This window comes from Bombus fervidus, chromosome 12 (assembly GCF_041682495.2).
Source record: "Bombus fervidus isolate BK054 chromosome 12, iyBomFerv1, whole genome shotgun sequence".
In the NCBI taxonomy this organism is placed as follows: domain Eukaryota; kingdom Metazoa; phylum Arthropoda; class Insecta; order Hymenoptera; family Apidae; genus Bombus; species Bombus fervidus.
The window spans coordinates 9,762,856-9,790,663 of NC_091528.1; the positions used below are offsets into that span (position 1 = coordinate 9,762,856).

The 27,808-nt window shown below is 33.0% G+C and overlaps 4 protein-coding genes across 12 annotated transcripts in view; 2 read left to right on the top strand and 2 right to left on the bottom strand.

The window, feature by feature from the left end:
• Positions 1-12,330, top strand: part of Cht7 (chitinase 7) — a 32,002-nt gene extending 19,672 nt beyond the window's left edge. Inside the window, exons 2-16 of the mRNA XM_072014454.1 lie at positions 4,802-4,883; positions 6,649-6,809; positions 7,258-7,495; positions 7,669-7,848; positions 7,992-8,115; positions 8,365-8,674; positions 9,375-9,804; positions 9,874-10,091; positions 10,198-10,352; positions 10,436-10,576; positions 10,735-10,882; positions 11,111-11,296; positions 11,370-11,492; positions 11,606-11,807; positions 11,981-12,330. Of these exons, the coding sequence (XP_071870555.1) occupies positions 4,802-4,883; positions 6,649-6,809; positions 7,258-7,495; positions 7,669-7,848; positions 7,992-8,115; positions 8,365-8,674; positions 9,375-9,804; positions 9,874-10,091; positions 10,198-10,352; positions 10,436-10,576; positions 10,735-10,882; positions 11,111-11,296; positions 11,370-11,492; positions 11,606-11,807; positions 11,981-12,189 (2,907 nt within the window). The 3' untranslated portion in view covers positions 12,190-12,330. The remainder of the gene's footprint in view (positions 1-4,801; positions 4,884-6,648; positions 6,810-7,257; positions 7,496-7,668; positions 7,849-7,991; positions 8,116-8,364; positions 8,675-9,374; positions 9,805-9,873; positions 10,092-10,197; positions 10,353-10,435; positions 10,577-10,734; positions 10,883-11,110; positions 11,297-11,369; positions 11,493-11,605; positions 11,808-11,980) is intronic.
• A 679-nt stretch (positions 12,331-13,009) lies between these two features.
• On the bottom strand, positions 13,010-20,450 carry LOC139993055 (uncharacterized). Of its 4 annotated transcripts, none has more exons than XM_072014447.1 (10): positions 20,369-20,450; positions 18,769-18,958; positions 18,185-18,332; positions 17,894-18,004; positions 17,044-17,790; positions 16,714-16,862; positions 15,622-16,404; positions 14,688-15,442; positions 14,008-14,524; positions 13,010-13,759 (listed from the first exon to the last, which is right to left on the bottom strand). In XM_072014447.1, exons 2-10 carry the CDS (start codon positions 18,956-18,958, stop codon positions 13,416-13,418), a joined length of 3,744 nt encoding a protein of 1,247 aa, XP_071870548.1. In that variant the 5' UTR covers positions 20,369-20,450; the 3' UTR covers positions 13,010-13,415. The 4 variants fall into 4 exon arrangements, with proteins under 4 accessions (XP_071870548.1, XP_071870546.1, XP_071870550.1 ...); XM_072014445.1 differs by lacking the exon at positions 20,369-20,450 and adding an exon at positions 19,268-19,476; XM_072014449.1 differs by lacking the exons at positions 18,769-18,958; positions 20,369-20,450 and having other exon boundaries at positions 17,894-18,002; positions 18,185-18,307.
• On the top strand, positions 19,557-27,419 carry Wdr37 (WD repeat domain 37). Of its 6 annotated transcripts, XM_072014457.1 has the most exons (9): positions 23,683-24,143; positions 24,446-24,524; positions 24,739-25,014; positions 25,277-25,402; positions 25,501-25,752; positions 25,982-26,198; positions 26,369-26,656; positions 26,747-26,993; positions 27,178-27,419. In XM_072014457.1, the coding sequence occupies exons 2-9, from the start codon at positions 24,500-24,502 to the stop codon at positions 27,298-27,300; spliced, it is 1,554 nt and encodes a 517-aa protein (XP_071870558.1). In that variant the 5' UTR covers positions 23,683-24,143; positions 24,446-24,499; the 3' UTR covers positions 27,301-27,419. The 6 variants fall into 6 exon arrangements, with proteins under 6 accessions (XP_071870562.1, XP_071870561.1, XP_071870558.1 ...); XM_072014461.1 differs by lacking the exons at positions 23,683-24,143; positions 24,446-24,524 and adding an exon at positions 19,557-19,668; XM_072014460.1 differs by lacking the exons at positions 23,683-24,143; positions 24,446-24,524 and adding an exon at positions 19,728-20,310.
• Positions 20,321-23,493, bottom strand: LOC139993060 (tRNA pseudouridine(38/39) synthase). Its single transcript, XM_072014466.1, has 6 exons — positions 22,836-23,493; positions 22,422-22,549; positions 21,775-22,340; positions 21,088-21,379; positions 20,532-20,668; positions 20,321-20,450 (listed from the first exon to the last, which is right to left on the bottom strand). The coding sequence occupies exons 1-6, from the start codon at positions 22,905-22,907 to the stop codon at positions 20,371-20,373; spliced, it is 1,275 nt and encodes a 424-aa protein (XP_071870567.1). The 5' UTR covers positions 22,908-23,493; the 3' UTR covers positions 20,321-20,370.
• Positions 27,420-27,808: the final 389 nt, after the last annotated feature.

Genomic DNA, 27,808 nt, shown 5'->3' on the forward strand with positions numbered 1-27,808 from the left:
GTTAAACTGGACAACGTAGCTATTTTTCGCATCGCGGTTTCGCGGGTAATCGTTGGCGGCGTTTCCATGAAACGGAATGAAACGAAACGGGAGCGAGAAAGGAGGTGAAAAGGGTAAACGCGACTGAGAATGGGGAATATGGCGAAGAAGAAAGCTAAACGCGGTCTCTCACGGTACTTTATGCTACTTTTCTCCCGACAAGAAAACGTTTTTCTCTTCCCATTAGACCACTAGCTTTGGTCGGTTCTAACTTCCAGGTGTGGTCTAACCTTAAGGCTCGTTTAGATTAGTTAAATCGCTCGACAGCAAGTGCCCCATATCCAGTTCAAGGATCTTGAAACCATTTCACAAATATATGAAACTCTAGTAAATTCAAGTTCAAAATTTCAACTTATTCAAAGACAAGCAACTTGACCAATAAGAACAAACAAAAGTAGAAATTTATATATAATAAATAATATTTATATAGAATGTATATGTCATGGATATATGAATAATCTCCTTTGCATTAGTCTGTGGGTCTGAAATACGAGTAAACATACTACTAGACATATAAAATGTAGTATAATATAGTAATACTTCAAGTGAAGTAGATAACAGGTATTCTGATAAAGAAATTTCAAATTATTTGTATCGACGGAGCTAAAATTTGTACAGTAATTTTGTGTCAATTATTAACTCCGACTGGTTCAAATGAATTTAATTGAACTTGTCATTTGATTTTGACATAACTAAAATTTGATGTGAAATTGTTAGAAAATATTAAATACGATATTTCAAATCTTCTTCTTTATACAAAATTATAATTAATGATTTGTAAAATTTATAGGAAGAATAACGTTTCCTAATAATGTAAAACCTAATATAACATGAAATAAAAAATATCTATACAATATAATTCTATATAACTCTATAATAGTGTTTATTCTTCAGACGTAAGTAGAATGAGACGCTACCGTAGAATGTGACGCTACAGTAGAATGAGACTTTACGAACGCGGCTTTACGCGGCTACTGCAATTTTTCACGCATCGACGAACGAATTGATCGAAGAGAAAAATCGCTTTTTATGGCTCTCGTCCCTTTCCTTCCCGCCTCGCTAATTACATTCGCTGGGCTGTTCGCTCATTTCCGTGTCGTTTCACTTGTGCTCGGTCACGTTCGAGCAGTATCGAGAAATATGACACACTTATTACATTATGGCTGAGCGTCGCGCCGTTTCTACTGTTAAAACTTGATTAACCGAAAATTTAATGGATTTACTTTTGAATCTTTATTGGCAACTTATTCGGCATCTGAACATGTGCACTCTGATTTCACTTTAGATTGTACAGAAATGTTCTGTGCCTTGCTTTTGCAATATATACGGGGTGGCACATATCAACTGTACTCACATAATGTTGTTAACGATCCGTGAGTAAATATAAGAGAAAAATATCATACAACGAGCGGTGTTCGTATCACTTAAACATTATTCGTGTTCATACTAAAACATGAAATTTATTTTTAATGACTAATTAAACGAAAGGTGTTGAAAGGTGAAGATATATACAGAAGAGAAGAGTAAAATATAAAAATGCCAAAAGTCGATGCAAGCATGAGATAAAGAATAAGGAAATTGCATTTTTTCCTCGAATTTATTGAAATTTCAAATAAAATATATGCGTTGATGAATAGCACTGAAATAGATAATATATTTCTTTGAGAAATAATGAAATGTTAAAAATGAATAATAATCACGTATGTATATTGTGTATGTTCAAAAAGTCTCTTAAAAAGAGAAGTAAGGACATAATGGCTACGAGTTAAGATAATATTTAATATGTACTGTGTTTCAATACGTTCCACGATAAAGTTACGAAATTTCATAAAATAACAGGATTTATGTAACACGATGAGGGAAGAGAAGAAAATAACGGCGGCGAAGAAGACAAAAGAAAAAGGGAGAATGGCGCTTACTGCGGCCGATATCGGCAAACTGTATAATCGACGAAATAATTACGTTCTCCCCTTAATAGGCGATCTTGAGAATCGATTTCTCTGATCGTGGAGAATCGGCGATCGAACGTTACCTCGCGACAGCTAACGATACGACGTTCGTTCTTGGCTTTCGAAAATCTGTAACGCCAGTGAAATTTTCACGGATGGTCGATCTTGGCTGGTCAGCCAACTGCGACACTGACGAACCGATTCCTTTTTCTTCTCTTTTCTTTTCTTTTTCTTCGCTAATTAACTCGCTACTACGACCTAAACAAAATACATACTCGCATTAATGTTACAGCGCTGTTCAAAAGTGTTACATAGACGAAGAAAATATTTTGTTGTTGCTAGACTATGGATAATTATGCAAATTTTTATGTACGCGACTAAAGAGTCACTCTTAAAGATTTTCGTCGTATATTCTATAAAAAGGATTTTATAATAAATACCACAAAATTTCACGCCGCAGTTACGCTATGTATTTCGGTGTATTTAGACTAATTAATATTTTGGCTTCTTTTGCTCCGCTTCCGACTGCAACATTTTCTTAATAGCTTCGTTTTCTGCTTTCTGTAATTTTTCTCGTGTGAAAACTGAAATTACTGTTATTATAAAATACAAAGTCAAGACATTCGGTTATTCGTTAAGAATATGATGTTAAAACTATTTATTTGTTTTTTAATAATAGATATAAATTTTTCTACGCAATGAAACTAGTCTACGATCCTTGTATCGGGAATGAAGTGGAAATAAGAGGGGAACAAAAGCACTTGTCTGCGAATGTACATACAAAGTGGTTTTGAAAGCATCCGTTCCTAGTTGTACTCTTTAATCTACGCGCATTGTACTAATTAGCTAAGCTACGCGAATAATGAACATAAAATGTATAACGTGGAATAATTGCAAACCTAATAAAGACTCGGCTAATTGCCACGCAAATGACAATAGAGTGAAAATATTGTGAAAAAGTTCTCTTCGCCGGAGAATGTAATCGGATTTTTAATCAGTTACCAGTTCCTCTCTTATCTCGAAACAACTCTGGAACGCTCTGTGAAGCAGAACTCTATTTAGATGCAGTATTACAATTGGAAACGCTTTCACGAGATATTTCAGAGCGCGTATGTCGCAATATTCTTTTATCGCGATACGTTGATTAAGTAAGGGATTGAAAATTTATAAAATATACGATAAATTCGCAAGTGGGCGTCCTCTTCTGAAAATAAGAAGAAACAAGAAAGGATCGATTTTTTTTTTAGAAATGGGAAAGGTCAGACATACTTCTTAATGAATAGTATAAATTCTGTAGAAATTTTTAATGGGATTTACTCAGACGATCTTATTTAGGATTTAACATTTGGAATATTACAATAGAATATTTATAAAGTTAATTATTAATACTATACTTGATTATTATTATTATTATTATAATGTTAATTTGAAAACATAATTAATTCCTTAAGTTGCTTTAGAAAATAATATACATAGTATATTAACGGTATTCTCTAATTGCTCTTTATTCGTGCTAAATATAAATGAAATTTCTAAATTAAAGCCTTCCTATTTCAGAAAACATTCGGTGTCTCGATAACATAATTATTAATGGCTTGTGAAACTCGATAGGAGAAATTGTTCACGGCGCCAGGAAACGTTTAAACAAATAAACGATATTACAATTTTACGATTGTTTATAATGAAACGAAACTTTCCATAAAACGTTTCTTGAATGTAACAGCTTCTCGTTTCCCACGCAGACTATTATACCCCATTTCGCTTAAATAGGGAAGTTTACGATTCTCAATTTTCAATTCAGTAGGTCTTGGTAATTGATCGTAGAAACCACAAATAACTTTCTCTGGTTTTTATAATGGTGTTTGTCGTGACTAATATTTCATCGTATTTCTTTTTTCAAATGTAAGAATAATTCGCCAGAAAAATTTCACAAATCAAACGGCCAGCTATTTCTCTGTATTCCCTTCATAATATTTGTAACCTAAGATTCGTCTCTATTTACAGTGTGGTTATTCAACAAAAGTTGCATAATACTCCGAAACAAGCATGTATACGTATTACGTATTGAAAGAGGCTGCTCAATCGTAAAAGAACTAAAAAGTTATATTTTCAATTCTTCCGGAGATCGATCAAACTTTATCGAACTAATTTCAACTTTGTATTTCTCAACCAAGTTCCCTTTAAAATCACACGTAAATTATATAGTTGCATTATTCAAAATACCAGCAATTACGCTGCAACATTTTTATCACTTCGTAAAGTATGTTATTTATTGCGTGTTTAACAATTTCTGTATCACTAAATATATCAGTGAATAATATTCTCTGCATTAAGAATTCTCTCCTATTAAGTACATGTACCACCGTATGGTACACGTACCACTGAATAATTTTCCACTCGTTGAAAGCCGTCTACATTGCTGAATAGTAATGCGACAATAACTTACCACAATCAAACGCTTGCTCGCTACATGAAGCTAATTAAACATCTACGAGCTAAACTTCTACCTGTCTAATACGTTTTTCTAAAAAAAAAAAAAAAAATGCGACGTTTAAGTTAGGTGATTGATAGGTTTGAGCAACACGCGGTATAAATCTGAACGTTTCCTCAACGGTGACCGCATTTTTGTTAGTTTATCGACCCGAACGAGCACAAAGAAGAAAATGGCCTCTCCGAGGCGGACTGAATGGCCTCCTGGTGATCGAGATCCATGAAAATATTTCGATATTTCGCGTTTGTTTCCCGGTCAAATATTTAGGCGTAATAGCAGCGACAGGTTCCACGGATCAGTAACACGTTCACTTTCTTTTCAGGTGTCGACTAGCAGAACGACCTGTTGTTGGCTGCTGCTCGTCTGCTTGATCGTACTTCTCGGAACTCTCGACAATGCAGAAGGTAATCACTTACCAGCTTTCCAATGATATGAATCTTTGGCTTATTTTCCTCTCTTAACGTAATACCAGTTCGTTTCCTCTCGTTTCGAAATACTAGGGTAATTGGTACTGCATATCGACGAAGATTTGCTAAGAGAACGATACAAGCGATACAAGGAAAGTAAATTTTTCAGGAAATTGGTTTGAGATAAATAGGTTTACTGATAGCTTATTTTCCTTTTAATTTAGTTGGTATAGTGATTTTTGGATTGATAAATCCCTGTGGATTGATAAATGGTAAAATATTGTTTCTTACGTAGGAAACTCGCTTTCAGAGTTTACTTTTGCAAACGTAGCGTCTCAAAAAATTAATCACGTGCCAAGCCACCTCTTACGTATGTATTATGTGATATGAATGCATTAACGGTATAAATTAACGGATGGTGCTCGAAAAACAGCCGTAATTTAGTCTGCTATGTGTCAACTTTTTCTTCAGTTATGGACCTGTTCAGATTTTACATTTTTAATTCAACTTGACGAGGGAAGTGCCATAAGTAATTCGATCAATAACTTCAGTCTTCCTAATCTTGTTAATTCGTTTCCCTGTCAAGATAATTTTCTTTCAAATCCGAGTACATACGATCAATTGTTCGACTCACTATATCTCAAAATCTGAGTTTACATGTTAGAATTTAATCTTGAAGTTAAGATTAATAATCTTTGGAAGACACAATGTTTGTGTTGAATTCAGTGATGTTTATTAAACAAAACTACAGAACCTGATGTATATAAGCGAGTGATATAATTAACAAGAATTGTTGATTGTTGGCCAGTTACTTTCAGACTAGACGTAGGTAGTGACCCTTGATCCCTTAAATACTTTTGAACTCCGCTCTCTATACAGTAACGAGTATGACCTGTGTAAATGTCCTGTTCAAATGCCTGTGTGGGTGTCTGTGTAAGGGTACTTATGCCTATGCGTGAAATATCGTTGTATTCCAACATTATATTTAGTTTCATTCAAGAAATGTTTCTTTCAAATTCTTTAACGTTCTAAAAGTGAAACTTTTATTCCATATGTTTCAAGTATAGACAAATATTTTTCTGGTCAATGTATAAACATGTGATATCGCTTTGAACGAATCATCAATTTTACATTATTTCATCGTAAAAGCATATGTAACGTATATTTCATCATTCGGTTTAAATTATTTCTACAACCATTTTTATTTTTCAAAAGACAAGGTTGCGGAAGCAAAGCACTATATAGAATGAGCGAAAGGCGCTAATCTCCATTTTCGTTTCTTCATTACAAACATGAGTCATTATATAAGAATGGCCCACATATTCTCAAATGATCAAAGTTATGTAAACTGGTACTAATATTTCGAAAAACTTTCTCGGACAAACATAATTTCTCTTCTAAGAGCATTTGCATAAACGTATGTATCTATCTTAAATATGTTTTTGACGCTCGATTCGCACAGAAAAGTTCGTACGAAAATCTAAGACAAATTTAACAATATGTAACTTTGTATTAATGATTTATATTGGTTATTTTTTGTCTTTATTGTATTATTCATTGCCTTCGTGATTGCTGTTTCGAAAATTCTTCGCCTTTTGCAATAATGAATTCTTTTGAATAATTTTTATAATATTTTCAGAATAAATATTAAGTAAATAGAACAAATAGAGTTGAACATGCAGTGTTAATATCTTACCTATCTCTATTTCAAAAAGAAAAATCAATTTGCAACGCGTTAGTATAAAAATAATGCGTGAAACAGGTACAAGAAAAAGATTTCGCAGACCGGCAACCGCCGCCCCATCGATCTCGAGCGATCAGGAAGTCTCAGCAAGCGTGAACAGATTCAAGGTCACGCGAAATCGTATCAATAATAAGAACAAGAAGAATGAAATTCAGACTGGTAAACCGGAGGACTACAAGGTAGGTATGATAATTATTGTTATATATACAATGGTATAAAGAATTCTGTACTGATTCATGCAATTCGCTGAAACTGTTCAACTATTTTAATGTCATATAATTAGAAATAAAAAATCTACATTTACGCTTCAACAACTTTGTTACTTGTACTCCAAGAAATGAATTCTTTGAAAAAAGAATATTACAAAATATGGTGTAATTTATGATACAATTTACAGTAAAATTTACTTTATAATAATTTTGAAACAAATACCTTTTTGTCATACGAAATTTCATCTTCACGAGGAAGTAATTTTAAAAATCAAAAATAATTCTCTTTAACGTAAAAAGTTATGTTTTGATCTTCGTAATATCAGAAATGTTATTCCCTTGTTATTTACTTTCTAAAGGAAATAAATAGAAGACGAAACGCAACGAAGGGATCGTAATGTAGTTTTAATTTGTACAGCTTGTATGTTACTATACAAACTGGTCTCAATACCGGACGAAAATTGGGAAATTTTTACCCGAAGACATACAACCGGACTTGTGTACGCACATCATATTCGCCTTCGGTTGGTTGAAGAAGAACAAGCTGACCAGCTTCGAGTCGAACGACGAAACGAAAGATGGAAAAACTGGATTATACGAACGAATCGTGAATTTAAAGAAGGCTAGTCCCTCTTTGAAAGTTTTACTTGCGATTGGTGAGTATCTTAGGGAATATATCTTCCTCGAAGATAGATAGTTTCAAATATGTCAGGAAGAAAATGTATACTTATTTATTTATTAAAAAATTGATCGAAACATTAAATAGTGTTTTTTAAAATTTCTGTATATGAAGATTTATTCAAGTGTCACCGTTGGTAATTTTAATCAGGTGGATGGTCGTTCGGCACTCAAAAATTCAAAGACATGTCCTCGACGAGGTACGCAAGGCAAACCTTCATATACAGTGCCATTTCGTATTTGCGTGATCGAAATTTCGATGGCCTCGACATCGACTGGGAATATCCGAAAGGAGGAGACGACAAGAAGAACTACGTTCTTCTGTTGAAAGGTAAATACAGAATTAATGCTAATTGGATTCTCATTATCCGTACTCATATGCTCACAGATAATTCACTTACAAAATCTACTTCTACATTGTAGAAGTTCACACAAATTATCTAATTATACTATTTCATTTATTTACATTTACAGAGCTTCGAGAAGCGTTCGAAGCTGAAGCTCAGGAGAAGAAAATGCCGAGACTTCTTTTAACAGCTGCTGTACCGGTTGGTCCTGACAATGTGAAAAGTGGATACGATGTACCAGCAGTTGCTAGGTAAATTGACGTAACGAAATTTTAATTTCTTACCTTTACGCTTTATTTAATAGAAAGATAAATATATAAAATTTAATAATAAAATAAAATAAGAAAACTTATAGACTATACGTTTTTATATTGTTACACAAATTATTGCAAAGTGGAGCTATCTTCAATTGCAAAAAGAAGAAATATAAAATTCGTCGTTTTGACGATTTTGCTAATTCCGTTGTCAATGGGTTGATAAAAATCATTATATCTACTTAGCTACCTAGACTTCATCAACCTGATGGCATACGATTTCCACGGGAAATGGGAGCGAGAGACGGGTCACAACGCACCCTTGTACGCTTCTTCGTTAGATTCCGAATGGCAGAAACAGCTTAGTGTGGATAATGCAGCCTCCATGTGGGTCCGTTTGGGTGCCCCTAAAGAGAAACTGATCATCGGCATGCCGACCTATGGCCGATCTTTCACTCTCTCGAACGTCTCCAATTTCCGTGTTCATGCACCTGCCAGTGGCGGTGGCAAGGCTGGCGAATACACCAAGGAATCCGGCTTTCTTGCCTATTACGAGGTACCTGCGATCTCTTGCTTCTGAACGTGATCTCTTGCTTCACCCAAAGTGCCATTTTACTCATTGAAACTTGCGTGGATCGTAAATTTAAATCAAATTTTTTCGACTCGCGAGGTCCTTAGATAATAAATCGATTAGATGCTTCCGGCATTTCTTGCGGTTAGAAATTTATTATCGCTTTATTCCCAGTCGAAAGTAGTTAAAGGATAAGCAATTTAGCTGTCTGTTTGATTATAATAATAAGCGGGATTGGTGATTATTGGGTTGTGCGATTCGAAGAGATAGTTAAAATGGTGGTTTTAAGGAAAAATGTAAATGCAGATACAGTGACTCGCGAAAGTATTTGAACGCTTATAGAAACTCTTTACGAATATGTTACACAAAACATTTCAAAAAGTTTAATACGATATCTACACATTTAGAAAAATTTTCCAGAGTAAAATGTTTTATATTGTTACACAAACTATTGCAAAATGGAGCTATCTTCAATTGCAAAAAGAAGAAATATAAAATTCGTCGTTTTGACGATTTTAAAATGGCAAAAGGCAAAGTATGTGTTTAGTGAGTCACAGTATAGAGATGTTTGAATGGTCTTGAAGTTTGATTAACTTTTGAATGAGAATTTGAAGAAGAAAGAAGAGCAATTTTTCTTCCGTACACAGGGCTAATCATAAGTACACCTTTCTTCTATTTTCTATAGATCTGCGAGATGTTACAAAACGGTGCAGCTTATGTCTGGGACGACGAGATGAAAGTACCATACTTGGTGCAGAACGAGCAGTGGGTGGGTTTCGACGACGAGAAATCTATTCGAGGCAAAATGGACTGGCTGAAGAGCAAAGGTTACGGCGGTGCCATGGTGTGGACGGTCGATATGGATGACTTCAACGGCACGGTTTGCGGTGGAAATGTCAAGTACCCCTTAATCGGAGCGATGAGGGAGGAATTGCTCGGAATATCAAGAGGTCCAAGTGCCAAGGACGTCGATTGGAGCGCCGTGGCCAGCACTATATCTGAAAGCATCTTGAAAAAGCCAGAACCTTACAAGATATTGGTCTCTGATGTTATCAACAAGGCGAAGAAACTTCAAAAACCGACAACGCAACTCGTCGTTAGTCCACCCACCAATGGTAAACTTTTCTCCTCGAATTTTTTGGTTTGCGTTAACGCATTATAGATAACTTAATCATTATTCGTAGAAAGGGCAGCTCAATCAATGTGCTACCTAACAAATTGGTCGCACAGAAGACCTGGAGCTGGAAAATTTGTACCGGAAGACATCGATCCGACTCTCTGCACACATATAGTCTATTCGTTCGCAACCTTGAAAAATTACCTGCTTGCAGAAGAAAGCGAGAAGGACACGGAGATGTATGAACGATTGATCGCTCTGCGAAATAAGAATCCTGACATTAAGGTTGGACCCTATTTTTCATACATATTAATCGATATTGATACATTTGATTGATACGTATTTTGATACGTATCAAGCAGACCAGGATATAGAAATAATGATTTTTCAGATATTATTGGCGATCGGTGGTTGGGCTTTTGGATCAACCCCGTTCAAAGAACTGACCAGTAATACTTTCCGTATGAATCAATTCGTTTATGAAGCCATCGAGTTTCTCAGAGAATACAAATTCGATGGCCTAGACGTTGATTGGGAATATCCACGGTAAATTTCGAAAAATAATTTCTTCGCGTTTAATGTTCCCTCGTTCCTTCGTTTTATATTCTTCTTTTTATTTATTACATTAGGGGTGGTGACGACCGAGCAGCCTATGTGAATCTTTTGAAGGAACTTCGACTGGCATTCGAGGGTGAAGCAAATAGTTCTGGACAACCAAAATTAATCTTATCAGCCGCGGTACCGGCTAGTTTTGAGGCTATTGCTGCAGGGTAAATTTCAGTTATTGAGTTTCTTTAATAATTAATTATCTTTAACAAAAACAAGTTTCAATATCTCACAACGTGTGGCTATTATCGAGCGTATGGTTTCGAAATGCAGCTGAATTATTTTTCTAGCTTCTTCCTTTGAGCTAGTTCGTTAATTTCAGGTACGATGTACCAGAAATATCTAAGTATCTGGACTTCATTAACGTGATGACGTACGATTTTCACGGCCAGTGGGAGAGACAAGTTGGTCATAATAGTCCTCTGTATCCTTTGGAAAGTGCTACCAGTTACCAGAAAAAATTGACAGTGGTACGTATTGAAAATTACTTTTTCCTACATTTTTATTTAGTATGGTTCCACTCTTTCATGTAATTGACAAGTAAAGTTCTTTCTTAACGAATATTCTAATTCTATAAGAAAATACCATTTTAAATACTCAATTAAATCCTGTAACTTGGCACTGTGAATGATCAGCACCATAAAATGTACATTTTTCAATAGATGAGAATACCTCATATGTATATGAAAAAACTATAGGATTACAGTGCAAGGGAATGGGTGAAACAAGGTGCCCCAAAGGAGAAATTAATGATCGGTATGCCAACTTATGGCAGATCCTTCACATTAGTGGACAAAGAGAAATTCGACATCGGAGCCCCAGCCTCAGGAGGTGGAATAGCTGGCAATTTCACCAACGAAGCCGGATTCCTCTCGTCTTACGAGGTATTACACACCAGCGTATACTAACCTTTTGTCCAACACGTCGCATTAACAGAAATACTAAATGAATGTATAGATTTGTACCTTCCTCAGTGAAGAGAACACCACGCTAGTATGGGATAGTGAGCAGCAAGTTCCTTTCGCGTACAGAGAAGATCAGTGGGTTGGATTCGATGACGAAAGAAGCCTTATAAATAAGGTAAGAGAAACGCTAATGTCAACATTTCTTGTGAAAGTCAACGAAAATATCAGAGACGCGCGTCAATTTGTATTGCTATATAATTAACTCACAATTTTTGTTTATTACATTAGATGCAATGGCTCAAAGAAGAAGGCTTTGGAGGTATAATGATCTGGTCGGTGGATATGGATGACTTCAGAGGAAGTTGCGGAGCTGGAAAGTATCCATTAATCAAAGCTATGATGAAAGAGCTACGAGATTATAAAGTGAAATTGGAATACGATGGTCCTTACGAATCTCATTTGAGGAATGGGAGGTACACCACCAAAGATCGTAAGTGTTTATTATTTATTATCTTGTCACAAATTTATAGAGCTCTGATCAACTGACCAATTCTCGAAAAATTGATCGCCAATCGTGTAATCAAATATTGAAATGAAGAAATTTTCTGAAAATGGACTTGATCAATCAGATATCTGAATGACTTAGTGCGTTAATCGTTTCAGCGAATGAGGTAAGCTGTGATGAAGAAGACAACCACATATCTTATCATCCTGACAAGAACGATTGCACTATGTACTATATGTGTGAGGGCGAAAGGAAGCATCACATGCCCTGTCCGGTAAATCTGGTATTTAATCCCAATGAAAATGTTTGCGATTGGCCTGAGAACGTTGACGGGTGCGTACAACACACACAGGCACCACCAGTGTAAAAAAAAAAGAAACAAAAGAATGGGAAGAAACAAAGATAATATCTATTTAAGGATATTTTTCTGCGGCTCGCGATTATACTGTAAAACGCGAAGAACATTCACACGATGTTAATTAGTATAGTAACGTTAATTAAAAAAGAAGATCGCAATTCGTCGAAAAAAACAAAAAAAAAAAAACAGAAACACGATCATCGTTAATCGACGAGGAGTTTTGTTATCAAGAAATCTTTTTTTATTCGAGAATTTTTATTCCTTCTCCTTATTCCAATTTCCCCTCTTCCATCTCTTTAAAACTTTTACTTTTTCCCCTTAAATTCTCCTCCTATCTCCCATTGATTCTGTCTAACTATGCGTTTCTCATGTGTATAAACCGCGCACTATGTCCAACTACTGTGACAGATACATTTTGTAAATAAAAAGAAATGAGATTCTCCGAAAAAAGAATTCATATCTCGCTTGTAACGGCGAAAGAAAGTAAATTGTACGTATTATTAACTAGTAATTTCGTTTTATTTTGTAACTTTACATAAGAAGAACTTTACATAAAAAGAAGATAATTTGTTGTTCGTACGGCTTTTGTCTTTGGTTTAAGCTTATCCCTGCTATTTTCATTTCTAACTCAATAAGAACAACGATATAAATAAGTAGTAACACGAAGTTATTAATCCTTAATCATTGCAATTATAACTACTAATTCAAAACCGAAATATTAATAACATCAATAATAACAAGTTTAGTTTAAGTCGTTATTTTACTTACTTATCTCGCAGTTGAAATTAAATTATGAAATCAGTTTGTAAGAATAACCACCTATAAAGTCTTACTATAAAAATCCTTTATTTTTCAAACATAAATAGTAACATGTTAAACAAACAGCTAGTATTAAACTTACCACTAGTAAAGGTAACATCATTTGTGCGCATACATTTCTTACATTAATATTTAAGTCTCATTAACGCTATTAAATTAAATCAAATTATTTAAGACAACATATTTACACATTTTTGTAAATACAAATTTAACACTCTGCCACTCATAAATTTCTCTTTTGTGATTATCATTGAAGACAATGATTTTAAATCATTCGAAAACCACTATGAAAAAACTATATTTTAATTCCTATATTTATTTAAATATAGGAATTAAATATATTTAATTGCCTTATGATGTACATGTTAAAATAAAAAATATGTGGAAGATGGTAAAACCATAATAACTTCTTCGTTTTAATATAAAGTAAACGATTCAGTAGGCGCGATTATCGTTAGGAGAATGATGTCCACTATAGCCAGCCAAGTGGTAGCTAGTCTTTCGTAGTTACCAGAGCTAAGAGCAGAGGCTTGACAGGCAGTGTGAGGGGTCCCTAAAGTTAACAAAACCTTGTCAGACGAATATGACGGCGTGGTTTCGGTACAGACGGCTCTCCCAGCGATCGTTCTCAGCTGTCGAGCATCCGATTGAGAAGCTGTATGGATTTGACGAGACTCTCGTAGCCATCTTCGTAACCATAAGCTGAGCCAAGCGATCTCGCAATCGCATTCAAGAGGATTTCCAGATACCTGTAAACCACCTGAAAAACAACGACACAGTTGTGTTTTCTTTTTCTTTAAATATAAAAGTTTCAATTACATTTTCTTCATCATATACATATGCATATACTACATATGTGTCGCATAATTTTCAAGAAAGAGAAACTTATTAATCAAAATTTGTTTGTATCCAGTACAATACACATTTGTGTGAGCGTACTGTGCGAACCAAAGATCAGCCTGCGTTTTTAAAGCCGTAAATATTAAATAATTTAACTGCTTTACGTACCAGCAACCATATTGGTGCCAACGCTCTCCCACGAAAGATTTCCATAAATAACCGAAGGACTAAGTTCGTTGATATGATTGTTCCTCAAGTCCAAAGTCAATTGGGAGAGTCTCTTCGTCAAAGAAAGAAACATATCCGACTGCAGTCTCCGGACTCGAGTATCCCTGATCCTTAATATCAGTTCACCACCTTCGATAGTAGAGAACGCTTCTGAGGAAATTACCTCGAGATCACTTCCCGAAATAGTCAATTCTCTCAGTTGCTTTGTGAAAGCGTTTTGTATCTGATGTTTCAGCAAATGTTCTGTTACTTGAATCTCCACGGTTCTTAATGGCAATCCAGTTAACAGGTGTCGGAGATGAAATCCGTCCGCTTCAGGCCACGTTTGAATCCGAAGATGTTTCAGATATTTTAAGACGCGAAGGCAATCTTTGTCCACCAATCTGGTTTTATTCAGGTTTCTTAGATTCAGTTTCTCCAGTCTTGGGTAGCCCAGGAAACTCTCTTTCGTCAGTTCCTAAATTTTTAATTTCATTAGCGAATATTTTTTGACAAAATTTTATTTGTCTATAGAAAATAAGTTTCAAAGTTTAAAATATTATCTCTTGCTATTCTTCAAAACTTTTAAACGAAAATAAAAATATTGTATAAATCAACGGAAATACGATCAAAGAACTCACCTCTATTGGATTGCCAGACACATCAAGTTCTCTCAGCAGACTTAATTTCACATTGGGCATAGAAATCAACGAATCATTCACCAACCACAGGATCTTCAAATCCTTCAAATACTGGAACTGTTTGTCAGACGTCGAGTGTATATGATTAAAAGACAGATCTAAGACGTTTAAATTCGTTAGTGGAAGAAGAGGTATGTCTCTAAGACCGCAATTAGCCAAATACAGCTGCCTTAACCCAGGCAAGTAATGAAAGAGTTCCTTAAAATTCGCTTGAAGAATATTTTGAGATACATTGAGGCTTAGAAGTTTTCCCAAGGAAACAAACGAATTGTCTGGCAGGATGGTTAGCCTGTTATGCGCCAAATTTAAAGAAACCAATTGCGAAGTTGGAAAAGCAGTAGAGTCTAGATGATCCACAAAATTGTCCGCTAAATTAAGATCCCGTAAGGTATAGCCAACCTCGAGAAAAGACGGCGATGGTACCACGGTGAACTTATTCTTACTTAGGTCAAGAATCTCCAATTTTGTTCCTTCGAAAACGTCTCTTGGTAGGGATCTTATTTTATTCCCAGACAAATTCAGGATTCGTAAATTCTTTAGATTACGGAATTGCTCGGTGGATAGTTGAGTAATCTGATTTCCACTTAAATCTAACTGTTGCAGTAATTCTAAACCGTGGAAAGATTGTTTCCGTAAGCTTTCTATCTTGTTGTTTCGCAGATTTAACGTTTCCAAGTGTCTCAGCGTAAAGGTGCCTAGAAAAATTTGCACGATGAGATTTTAAATTATGTACAAATAAAGTTAATGAATTTTTTATTGGTAAGATGCATCATATTGCAAAGAGAGAACAAAAAGACCAGTCAACGATGTATTAACGATGTTTCATTATAGTCAAGGAACTGGATAATAACGATAAAGAAAAACATTATTTTACCTGATTCAAGAACAACGATGAAATTACTCTGCAGATCCAAACTTTTCAACTCCGGTGTTCCATAAAACGTGTCCGCCGGCAAATGACTGATGTTATTGAAACTCAAATCCAATCTCGTCAAATTATTCGTGAAGCTTCCAGAATTTATGGTCGAAATCGCGTTATATGAAACGTTGAGAGCAAAATCTGGTCCGCCGATATCCGCGATCGCGTCCAGATCTAGCATCATCAATTTGTTAAACTCCAAATGAAGGAAACGCAAGCTAGGCAGACTGTAAAATGCATTTTTCTCCATTTTAGTGATCCGATTGTAAGCCAACGATAGCGTTACCAATTCCGGGCAATCCATAATGGAATCGGAATTAAGAATCTTTATTCTGTTCCCGGTCAGATCCAGCGATCTCAATTCGGTCAGATTGTGAAAGCTGAAGTCTGGAATGGCTTCGAGGAAATTGTAACCGAGCTTCACATCTCGAAGCTCGGGATGGACGCTGGACAGAAATATTCGTTCAGGCAGATAGTGAAGTCGATTCGACTCCAGGTTGATGTAGCGTAATCGCTGGAAGGAATAAAACGCGGTCGCCTCGATTGTCTGAAAGTTGTTGTTATCCAAAACGAGCCACAGTAAATTCGAAAGGGGCCTGAGTGCCCGTTGAGGGAACACGTCGGTCGCGAAAGCGAAGCTCAACTCGAGAATGTCGAGACTCTCTTCAATACCAACGAAGCAATCGTCGTCGAGCTCCGTTAAGTGGTTGAAAGACAAACTGAGCTCCTTCAGCTTCCCTGAAAGTGATCGAGAGATTGGCATTTCCTGCTTACTCGTCTTTTTCTTTGTACGGCATTACCATAAAATAAACAAGCTGTAAAATATTATGTAAAATGACTAAATATTATATAAAAAAAATAAAACAAATACAAATGAGAAATATATTTAAATGTAAAATTGAACTGACCATTGAATCTCGTGGCCAAAATTATTTAAGATCGTATTTTAATCAATCACATATATGGCAACTTATCCTATGATTTTATGATAATATATGGTCATAAACCAAATAGTTACGACAGAGGAAAATCTAAACTGAAGCTTACTTGCTCCTTTGAACGTTTCGTCTTTCAGTTTCGTCAAGATATTGTTTCTAAGCAAGAGAATTTCAAGATCCTCCGCCCATTCGAAGTCACCCGGCTGAATATGAGAGATTTTGTTGTAGCCGAGATTAAGATGGAGTAACCTCTGACACCTATTTCGTAAAACATCGTACCATTAAATATGGATATTACATAGCGTAAAGATTATTTACAGCTGTATATCGATCTCTCAGTTCTCCAATATTAAGCAACTGTTGCTACCAAATCGCAAAACAGGATGAACTCTAAACATCGAACAGTCAAGTGCACACACGAATTAAAGAAACAAGGCACCTGGTTACAGCCGCAACTGGCACCGCATCCAAGCTATTCGTAGCCAATGAAAGAGCCCGCAAATTCTCTGCAAACTCATAAAATGCATCGCCAGATATGTTCCTTATGTCGTTATTAGCAAGATACAGGTACGACAATTTCTTCAATCGACTAACTGCTGTAGGAACACTGGAAAGATCGTTGTTCTCCAGGTTCAGATATTCCAGCATATCCTCAAGCCCTCGGAAAGCATCATCGTCAACGTTCTTGATCGAATTCGAGGACAAGTGAATCCTTTTAGTCTCGAGACCATCAAAAATACCAGCAGTTAACGATGTTAACTTATTGCTATCTAGATTAAAATCTTTAATCTTCAAGGTTCGGTTGGTCAGGCTTAGTGTACCAATCCATTCGATGCAATTTTCGCTGACGTCGACTAGTTCTAAATTTGAACTTTGGAAATCGGGCAGTTCAAGGCTTTTAAAGTCGTTGCCTCTCAGATACAACCACGTAAGATGTCTTAAGGATTTCAAGGAGGACGGAAAGGATTTTAAAAGGTTGCTATTGAGACTTAGAGTGTGTATATTGGGAGGTAGACTGTCTTCCAATAGTTCCTCGATGTTATTGTTGTCGAGATTCAACCAAGCTAGGGATTCGAACGTGTTGAATATTTTTGGTATCTCGATGATTGAATTATCTCCGAAGAAGGCGTTTGTTAGTGCATCCTTCGAGTGTCCCCAGTCACCATCCAGCGATGTTAAATGATTGCTAGAAATACAACTTTTCTGTTATAATTATATAGTTCTATGATTTATATAAATTGATTCTTTTATTGAATTAATTAGAACCTTCGTCGAATTTACATTTTTACCTGTGCATGTTGAGCCAGTTTAGTTTCTTTAGATCGCGAAAAACCTTAAATGGCACGTCCTCCAAGGCATTGTAGCTGAGATCCAGTGAACGTAAACTATCCGCAATACCTCTAATAACATATATTCCCTTAAATGAAGTATTACATGCACCTCTTGAAGATATAATAATTAGATACTTACAAATTATTATTCTCTTATCTTGTTACAAAATATTACATTTAACAGATGAAACAAAACAATACGTACATCGAAAACATGTGATTTCATTATCTTCCGTCATACTAACTTACGAAAAGGATTTATCACCAATGTTGGACAATCGATTGCTCATTAATCCCAAAGCTTCGACACCAACTGAACTCGTGAGCGCGTCGTTGTCCAACGCCTGGATCCCAGATCCAACTACATCCAACTGAGCCACGTAACTTACGGAGACATCTATTATTAAATATATCTTTTTTAATTTAAATATGGATTTTGTGTTTAAAATACGAAAGCACGAAGGACCATCCAATCTTGAATGATTCAGTGAATAAATTATTGTATTCGTCGTAAGCGCTAATATTTAAAAATAAGGCAAGAAATGTAGCATTGCGCCTTAAAAAATGAAAATCTTTCCTTCGTTAATATTAAATGTTTTCTTCGTTAAAGGAAGAAGAAGAAGACGATGACTTCTGTGCAATGTAATTTTTATTACAGAAAGTTTTCTTTTGTTCTGTACTTTTATAGTTTTTAAGCTATCAAAGCTGACGATTATTGCCTCGTTGTACATCAAATAATTATAGTTATACCGTACCCATAACTTTATCCATCTCTATAACTTTCAAACGTGATGATCCAGTAAAATTAAGTTTGTGAAATATAATAAACCTACCTGGAAATCTGGCAAATGGTATTCCTATGCAATTGATATCCATCTTCGTAAAATCTTCATCGTCTTGAATCCAACACATACACATTGTGTTGAACGTACATGGTACGCTATAGCATTTTATGACACTCGACATACAAAAGATAAAAAGGATCTCTATGTATATACGGTTCACCTGCTTGTTTAACAACATCTGTATTGAATAAATAAAGAAAATAATCAATTTAGTGCAGTTAATGTACATAAATGTTTCTTTTTACAAATTGTTCAAGTCCAATTTTGAAAAACTAAAATGAAGGTCCAGTTGTGCATTGGTATAAAGTCTTAAATATTTTCAAACAATAGAAAATGAATGTATGTGGTATCATCCTAAGAAGAATAATTTATGTAAATAAAAAAATGAATATCAAACTGTAAAAATGACAATATACCACGGAGAACATTGAACTTAGTAAATAAATAAATAAATAATCATGCAAAATAAAACAGGAGAAGGATATACCTTTCTAGATGTCAATGTCCGGCAGCTCATATAAACTAGCACTCGTCAAATTAATCTTCGTGATCGTCTAACCATTTTAGAACGAATTACGGATCTTTCATTAGTTTACACGGTCTATTTTTCATGGCCATGCTAAAGGCAAGCAGCAAGGAAGCAACAGAACGCAAACTCGGGCAGACTGATACTAAAGAGCGCAAGTATGAAGCCGGGAGACGCAAAAGCGCATGTTCCTCCGGGTCTATGGATCGAAGTAGAAACCAAAACAAAGCTACAGCTGCAGTCAGACCGATGCGATCAATTTTGTAAAATAGATTTTGTGGTTTTTATCGAAGGCATATTAGTTTCTAATCCTTTGATTTCATAAAATATAAGAAGAAATAGGAGATTCTTCCTACCACGGGGTAAATTAACGATAAACAATATTGAATCGAATCTGTACGATTTAATGGAATGTATTAAACGTAAAATAGTTCCAGTAAAATTGCATTTGTCTGGGTCCGTGAACTGAGATCTTTTTCATTTTAGCTAAAAATTTCTTATTCCATCAATAGGATTGCGCATACAGATAAATGAATTGAGAAACAATTTTAAGAAAAAACTTTAAAAAGAAATTAATCGAGCAATAGCTAAGACTTTACTTTAATAATATATAGATGAAATGCAATTATACGAAACTAATTAAAGATACTAAGGTCTTTAAGCTGGAAAATGCTTTTGTATAACAGTTTTGATTCATTTTGCCATTGATACGGAACGACGTTGCTTCTCGAAATCCATTTTTATAAGTCGATATGAATTTGTTCACGGAATTGTGGCGATTACTTTACAGTGACGCCTTAAAAGTTGATGTACAATTTTTTGCCGCCATTTTAATCTACTTTGAATGAAAGTGTGCTACCAGTATTAGAACAACCTAAGGCATATCACAAGCAGGTTGTATTTCGTATATATTTTTAGTGTGTTTAGTGTGTTCAATGCGTGTTTAGAGATGAGAAAGGATTGAACAAGGCTGGAAGTATAAGAAGGTCACTATGAGCCATAAAGTATGTATAATAAATTAACAAAATTAAAATCTTTTATTGTTAAAAAAAAGACTGTTACATTTACTTATCGTCGCTATTGTCTGGGTCTTCTTTCTTCTTTTTCTTACTTTCATAATGTTCGATTTTACTTTCTAAGCTTTCTGAAAATCAATTGTACGTTTAATATGATTATCTCCTTCCAAAAAATTGATACAAGAATATTAACGGATTTGTATACCAACCACAAGTAGGTCGTTTCATTAAACGTTGATACACTCTAGATTGTATACCAAGTAATAGACAATCACTTTGAAAAAGCATATCTTTACAATCCATTGTATCTTCCAAATCCGATAACATATTTTCAATCATGACTGATCTGTTAAAATCGAAATTGCATTGTTTTTATTTATAAAAATATGTAAATTGACAGAGCAATTATTTGTAATCTTTTCCGGGTTAAAAAATAGATAAATATTTTAATTCTTAATGAGGGAGAATCTCATTTTACACGAGAAATCACTTTCGTTCTGTTTATATCGGCGATTTTAGAATCATAATATGCACATATAAGATTGTAAAAATCGGCATAAAAGATATAAATAATATTCAAAATAAGATATACATAGTAAAAATTAATACTGTATAAAACATTTTAAAATATCTGGTCTAAATGAAATGTGCACGAGACGTATGTAATTCACGCGGTAAAACAGGTGCAATTTATATTTTTTCTGAAAACTAATAATAAACTGATAAACTAAAATACGTAATTTATTAGAGTGCTTTACTACGTACTTTACCGTGTTCAAAGTCCAATCTCTTTGTAGAAATTTTATTGTATTTAGTAATTCATCCTTATCGATATACCACTCCATCGTGTCGTACTCACAATACCAAAGATTTAATGGTATTTCATGAGCTAAATTATATTGTGGTTTCCTAGGACATTTTTCAATATCTAGAAGCTCTAAAATAATTTCCGGTTTCTCGTTTCCTTGACCAATAAGAAACAAAACACCCATTAAGCAACGAATTTGATGCCATAGAAATGCTTGACTTGTTATAATCAATTGACACACGTCATATCCTACAAAGAAACATATAACATACAATATTTTACAATATATAAAAAAACGTAGTACACTAACGTATAAATAAATATATTATAAAAAATCGCAATAGAACAAATTTTTGTTTATAATTTTTAAAAAATCTTTTAAATAAAAATCACTATTATAACAAAATTACATGTATGTACAAAAGATAGAAAAGCACATTTCTTTTTTTAAATAAACATCGCAATTGTTACACTTATTACTGCGAAATTTAATGCCAAAAATTTGTACTAATAGTAAAGTCATTTTAAATAAAATTTACAATTAAATTCAATGTATTCTTAATATACTATAAATATATAAATAAATACAATATTGCTAGGCATAATACTTAATTACATATGATTAGATCAAATGCAATAATTACCTGAAATATTTCTAAAATCTCGACGATACAGACATACTTTTGCATCAATAACTTTTCTTTGATAATTAGTAACACCATTGGAAACATCCATTTTACAAATATTTCGAAAATCATGCTCTCCTATAGTATATTTAACAGCTTTATCCATTGAATTTATATTTAAATTTCCTCTTGGGAAAAAGTACTTGTAAGTTCGAAATTTACAGTTAAATCTTGCTGAAAAATTATTAGATGTTGGGCACCATGCGATACATCTTATGTTAGAAGGGAGCAGCCTATTTAATATTTTACAATATGGAAGCTCATCTTCTAATTTACATTGATCCTCTGGATTTAATTTACTCCTTAAATCTATGGAAATCACTTGTGAAAATGAACTGACACCTTTGTCAGTTCTCCCACATCTATGATAATTTGATGTTTCACGTGACTCTATACAACAACTTTTTATTAATGCTTTAAACAAATGCTCCTCGATTGTATTATCAATGCTTTCTTGTACAACATAACCGTTATAATTCCACCCAAGATAATAGAATTTTAAAAGAATATGTCTCTTATTACACCTAAAATTAAAATAGTTTATATTGAAATAAATAGTTTCTTTATCATAATACTTATTTTTATAGTTATATAGATTTACATACTTTGAAAAATCAAATGGTTTTTGTGATTTATGAACATCTTTATTTTTTGATTTTTCTTTTTGTTTATTTCTTGCTGCTTTCAGTTGTTTATTTTCTTCTTCCAATTTTATTATCTTTTCTATCAGTTCCTAACAAAAATATGTTACTTAGGATAAAATATTTATACCATATACTATTCTAATGGTTCCTTTCAACAAGGAATTGCATATTTTTTGTCATTATTATCTATAACTCAAATATTAAAACATAATGTAAAGTAGTGAAGTGATATAAAAAAAGCAACATAATCATAAGATTTCCATATTCTAATTTAAGAAAAATATATGTAGCTTAATTGATTGATAGTTTATTTATCAGATTATTAACAGATATAATTTATTTATTAAATCAGATAATTAAAGTAAATATATTTACCGTCTTGCTGAGCAACTGAAGTTCTTCTTTCTCCAAAGTTTCTTGTTTTTTTTTTTTACCCATACTTGACATAATTTTATAGTTTTATATAATAACGAAACGAATATTATATTGTTAGAAGATGTATTAAAAGTTACAAAAGATTACAATACTTAGCATATGATTATTAAAGAATACGATTCATATTTTTTACAAGGATTTATTATGTTTATAATTACATTATTTAAGATATTCCAAAAAAAGTATGAGTATTATATAAAACAAAATATTTAAAGAATTACAAAATGTATATTATTATTAAATCTAATGCAATCAAGTATAACTCCAATTAAAAAATGAAATATAACCTCAAATAAAAGAATGATATATAACCTCAAATAAAAGAATGATATATAACCTCAAATGAAAGGAGAGAATATATTAAAGAAAAATACTAAAATTCGATTTACGAAATATAAACGCATTTATTTACAATAAAATATACGAAAAAATCATATTAATTAGCATTTAATACATCTCAGGATACAATAAATCTCACGATATAAACGAATATCAAATTGTACATATGTACATACATATGAATACAAATATCAAATTCTCTGAGTGCTAACAAAACACGAAAATACTTCATCTGTATTAACACAAAGTTATGTAAAATATTAAACGAATATTAAACATTATGTGATGTAATAAAAACGTTTTTTTACAAAAACACAATTAAAATACTTTTACTATTTCAAAATCTGTGATTTCATTTTGGTCATATACAACAAAAAGTTTAGAGTTACGATTAGAACAAGCCAACAAAAAGTTAAAAGATTGTTTTAGTACATCTTTGTAACAGTTTTAAAAATTTTCTATATTTTACATTCACTTTACATTTTTACGGCTCTATATATGTGTATTATGCGAGTAGAAAGTATTATTCGTAATTATATATACAAAGTTTTTTCTGTAATTTGAACTTGATACAGCTGTACTCATAGTGCTATATTTATACATTTATGTACAATTCCTTATTCTATTTTTTTAATTCTAATAAATTCTTTTTTAATTTAGTTGTGGTTTTATTATATTTAGATTTGTTCTGTACATATTGACCGTATACCGTATGTAAGTATGGTATACTCGAAATCAATTCACAACTGAATTTGTCATTTAATTTTATTTTGCATTATGTATAAATTGTGTTCCTATATTTTTATTAGATTTGGTAATAGCTTCCAAATATTTTAATTTAGACATTGTAATTTAGATTATCTTTAAACAAGTACTGACGAACCTGCAACCGCGAAGTAATATTCCATGGTAAGAAAAATGCAGTTAACCATCTGGATGTTATAAATATCTATTATTTTAAGTCTATTGTAATTGACATATAAGATAGTACTTATCCTATTTTAATTATTTCCAATAAATTCACAAATCTTTGAAATATGTGTGTTTATGTATGTACACATGATGTGTTATGTACATATTGCAATTTCAATGTATTAATTGTAATTTAGTTAAATACATTGTTGTTGTTATTGTATTTCTAAACGAATCTATCTAAAATATTTAAAGAAATATAAATGTAAAAAATATAATTGTTGTACCATATTATACAGTGATATGTGTTTACATAAATATAAATATAAGAAGGAAGAAAATAATATACGTGTATGCACAGTGAGTACTTATTAAGTGGTTAGTATGTGTAATAATGAAAATTATTCTATTATATTATAAATATTACACGTATTCCTACAATTTTATTATATTATACATTTTAAAATAAATTTTAATGTTTAAAATATAGTGCTTTGCAGAGCTAAAATTATTAATGATAATCTTATAATCATATAATATAAACAAAGATAATACATCATAAGTACATCATTTTAAATTTGTAATATTTCAGAGTCAAAGATGCCTGGAGAACCATCTATGACTAGTGGAAATAAAAGTGCTGGGAAAATCAAACGGATTTCTATTCCAAGAGTACAAAGTAGTACAGATACAGAATTGCAATCACAAAGTGGATCTACTCCATTGCAACCAACTGCACTTCACTATGCAGCTTTTCGTACAGACCCTGATGATAATATACTTCCACCAGCTTTACGATGTCGACTTTTTGAATTATTTCAACAAATAGAAAAAGAATTTGAGGTTCTTTACACAGAAAATTTGGGATGTATGAAAATATTGATATTTTTATATGTTATATGCTATGAATATTAGTTTTTATAATGAAATATAGAAAGCTTTTATCTATTACTTTTTATATAATTTAATATGAAAAAATATCTTTATAATTGAAGCTTTTAAGAATATAAATAAGCAATGTCAAATAAGATGATTAAAATAATTTTTAGTAAATTTTACTTATTAACTTTATGTTACTAAAAAAAAGTATAATCTTATTAATATATATGTTTCCAAACATCTCAATTTAGTACAAGAGAAGATAGATACTCTTAATGAGAGGCTTGAAAGAGAGTGTTATGGTTCTGGAGAACGGAGCTTACCTCTTGGAGATGTTGCAGACTTTCCAGATACAAAAAGTCTTTCTAAACAAAAATGTAAGAATACAAATAATTAAGAGCAAGGGAGAATTGGAAAGTTATCTCATTCTTTTTAATCTATGTTCAAATATTAAAAATATATATGTTTTTTACAGCTATGGCAGGGAATTCAGCACCAAAAACAAAAACAACTTCTAATAAGTTAAAAGCACAAACTAGTAAAATAGTTTCCAGTTTTAAAACACCAACTATGACATGTAGTATGCAAAGAGAATATTTTGGGCATCGGGATGGTGTTTGGGAAGTTTCTGTTGGAAGAGCAGGTCAAATTATTGCTACAGCTTCTGCTGATCACAGTGCTAGAGTTTGGGCTATGGACAGTGGGCGTTGTTTATTGCAGTATATTGGTTTGTTTTTCTTTAAGTTACAGTTTTACGTATTCTTATATATTTTATTAGCATTTGCAAACTACACATAAAAATATTTCCATTAGTATTGGGTTGGCAACTAAGTGATTGCGGATTTTGTCATTAGGTGGTAATATTCATAGTATAATAAGTTCTATAAAGTATACATTATACATAAAATAATAATTTTGTTATTTGATAAATGGAATATTTCTCATTTAATTTATAGGTCATTCTGGCTCTGTTAACTCTGTACGTTTTCATCCTACCAAAGAGTTGGCACTCACGTCAAGTGGAGATAATTCTGCTCATGTGTGGCAAGCTGCTGTAGATTGGGATTTACCTAAAAGACAGAATTCATCTGAAGACCTTTCAGGGTTGAGTTCTGATAGAAATCTTAGTGGTGTGACTTTGAATGAGGAACAAGAAGAACCGCCTACACTAAGGTAATACTTATGGAAAGCCAATTTAAATTTCCTTATCATTCAATTAAATTTTTAATCTAAATTGCACTTTAATGAATGAAAGTTGTTACAATACAAAGAATTGTTCTTACATAGTTGTAAATAGGAAATCCACATTTCAGTATATATTTATACTTTGTAAAATATTACAGAACTCCAATACGAGAGTTATTAGGACATACGGGTGTCGTGATGGCTGCAGATTGGTTACCTGATGCAGAGCAGATAGTCACTGCTTCTTGGGATAGAACTGCGAATCTTTATGATGTAGAAACTGGAGAAATTATTCACACATTATGTGGACACGATCAAGAACTTTCTCATGTATCAACTCATCATACGCAACGACTTTGCGTTACTTCGAGTAAGGACAGTACTTTTCGTTTGTGGGATTTTAGGGAGCCCATTCATTCGGTTTCCGTTTTCCAAGCACATACCGAGTAAGTAATAATTGATGATGAATTTGTTAAGTCTGATGAATCATGATATAAAATGAAATGTTCTTAAACACTACATTTTTCAAAATACAGGACTGTGACATCAGCTGTCTTCACGCGTGAAGATAAAATCGTTTCCGGCTCGGATGATCGAAGTGTAAAAGTATGGGAATTACGAAATATACGAAGTCCTTTAGCTACAATTCGAGGTGACAGTGCCGCTAACCGATTAGCCGTATCAAGCACTGGCATCGTTGCAATTCCACATGATAATAGACAAATTAGATTATTTGATCTTAACGGTCAACGATTAGCTAGATTGCCTAGAACTAGCAGACAGGTAAGTAACAATTTCTCCTTATGTCCTATAGTATCGTTACTTTAATCTTTCTTTGCATATCTTGTGATAATTCAGACTTAACATTTTACGGTGAATTTAAAAAAAGAATTTGTATTTTATACTCAGAATATAAAAATAAAAATACTTTAAATTTGATTTTGAAATTGACTTCAATTGATTTCAGGGTCATCAGAGAATGGTCTCGTCTGTAGCCTGGGCTGAAGATAGCGGGGTCTGTAATTTATTCTCTTGTGGTTTTGATAGATTAGTCCTTGGATGGAGTATCATACCTCTTAAGGAATGTTAAATATATGTATATTACAAATATATTTATTTAGTTTAGTTTAATGTTATATTATACCAAACAGCATTACAAAATCAAATTCAATTAAAAATAAATAATTAAACTAATTTTAAAATTTCAAACGTCGTGAAGGAAAAATTAGGTGTGCAATTGTAAACCACTATGCCTATTCCCAAAATTATAAAAGATTCCAGTCTTCTACTGTTGGTCGCCACTGAAATTATATAACATATAGATATATTAATAATAACTATAAATAATTTATTCTAATTATAAGTACGGTTATACGATTATAGTAATAGGATGAGTTTAACTGCTGTATGCGTGAAGCATTCATCAGCTTAGCACTGAAAGGTGTTTTAACTTAAACATTACATCCTAGAAGATTCATACGTAACAAATAAATAAAATATAATAAACTATATGAAATTTCTTACCTGAATAGGTTGTGAGTAAGCAAAGGAGAGTATATCCCAATATAAGCAAGTAATGGGGCGTCAGAAAAATATGT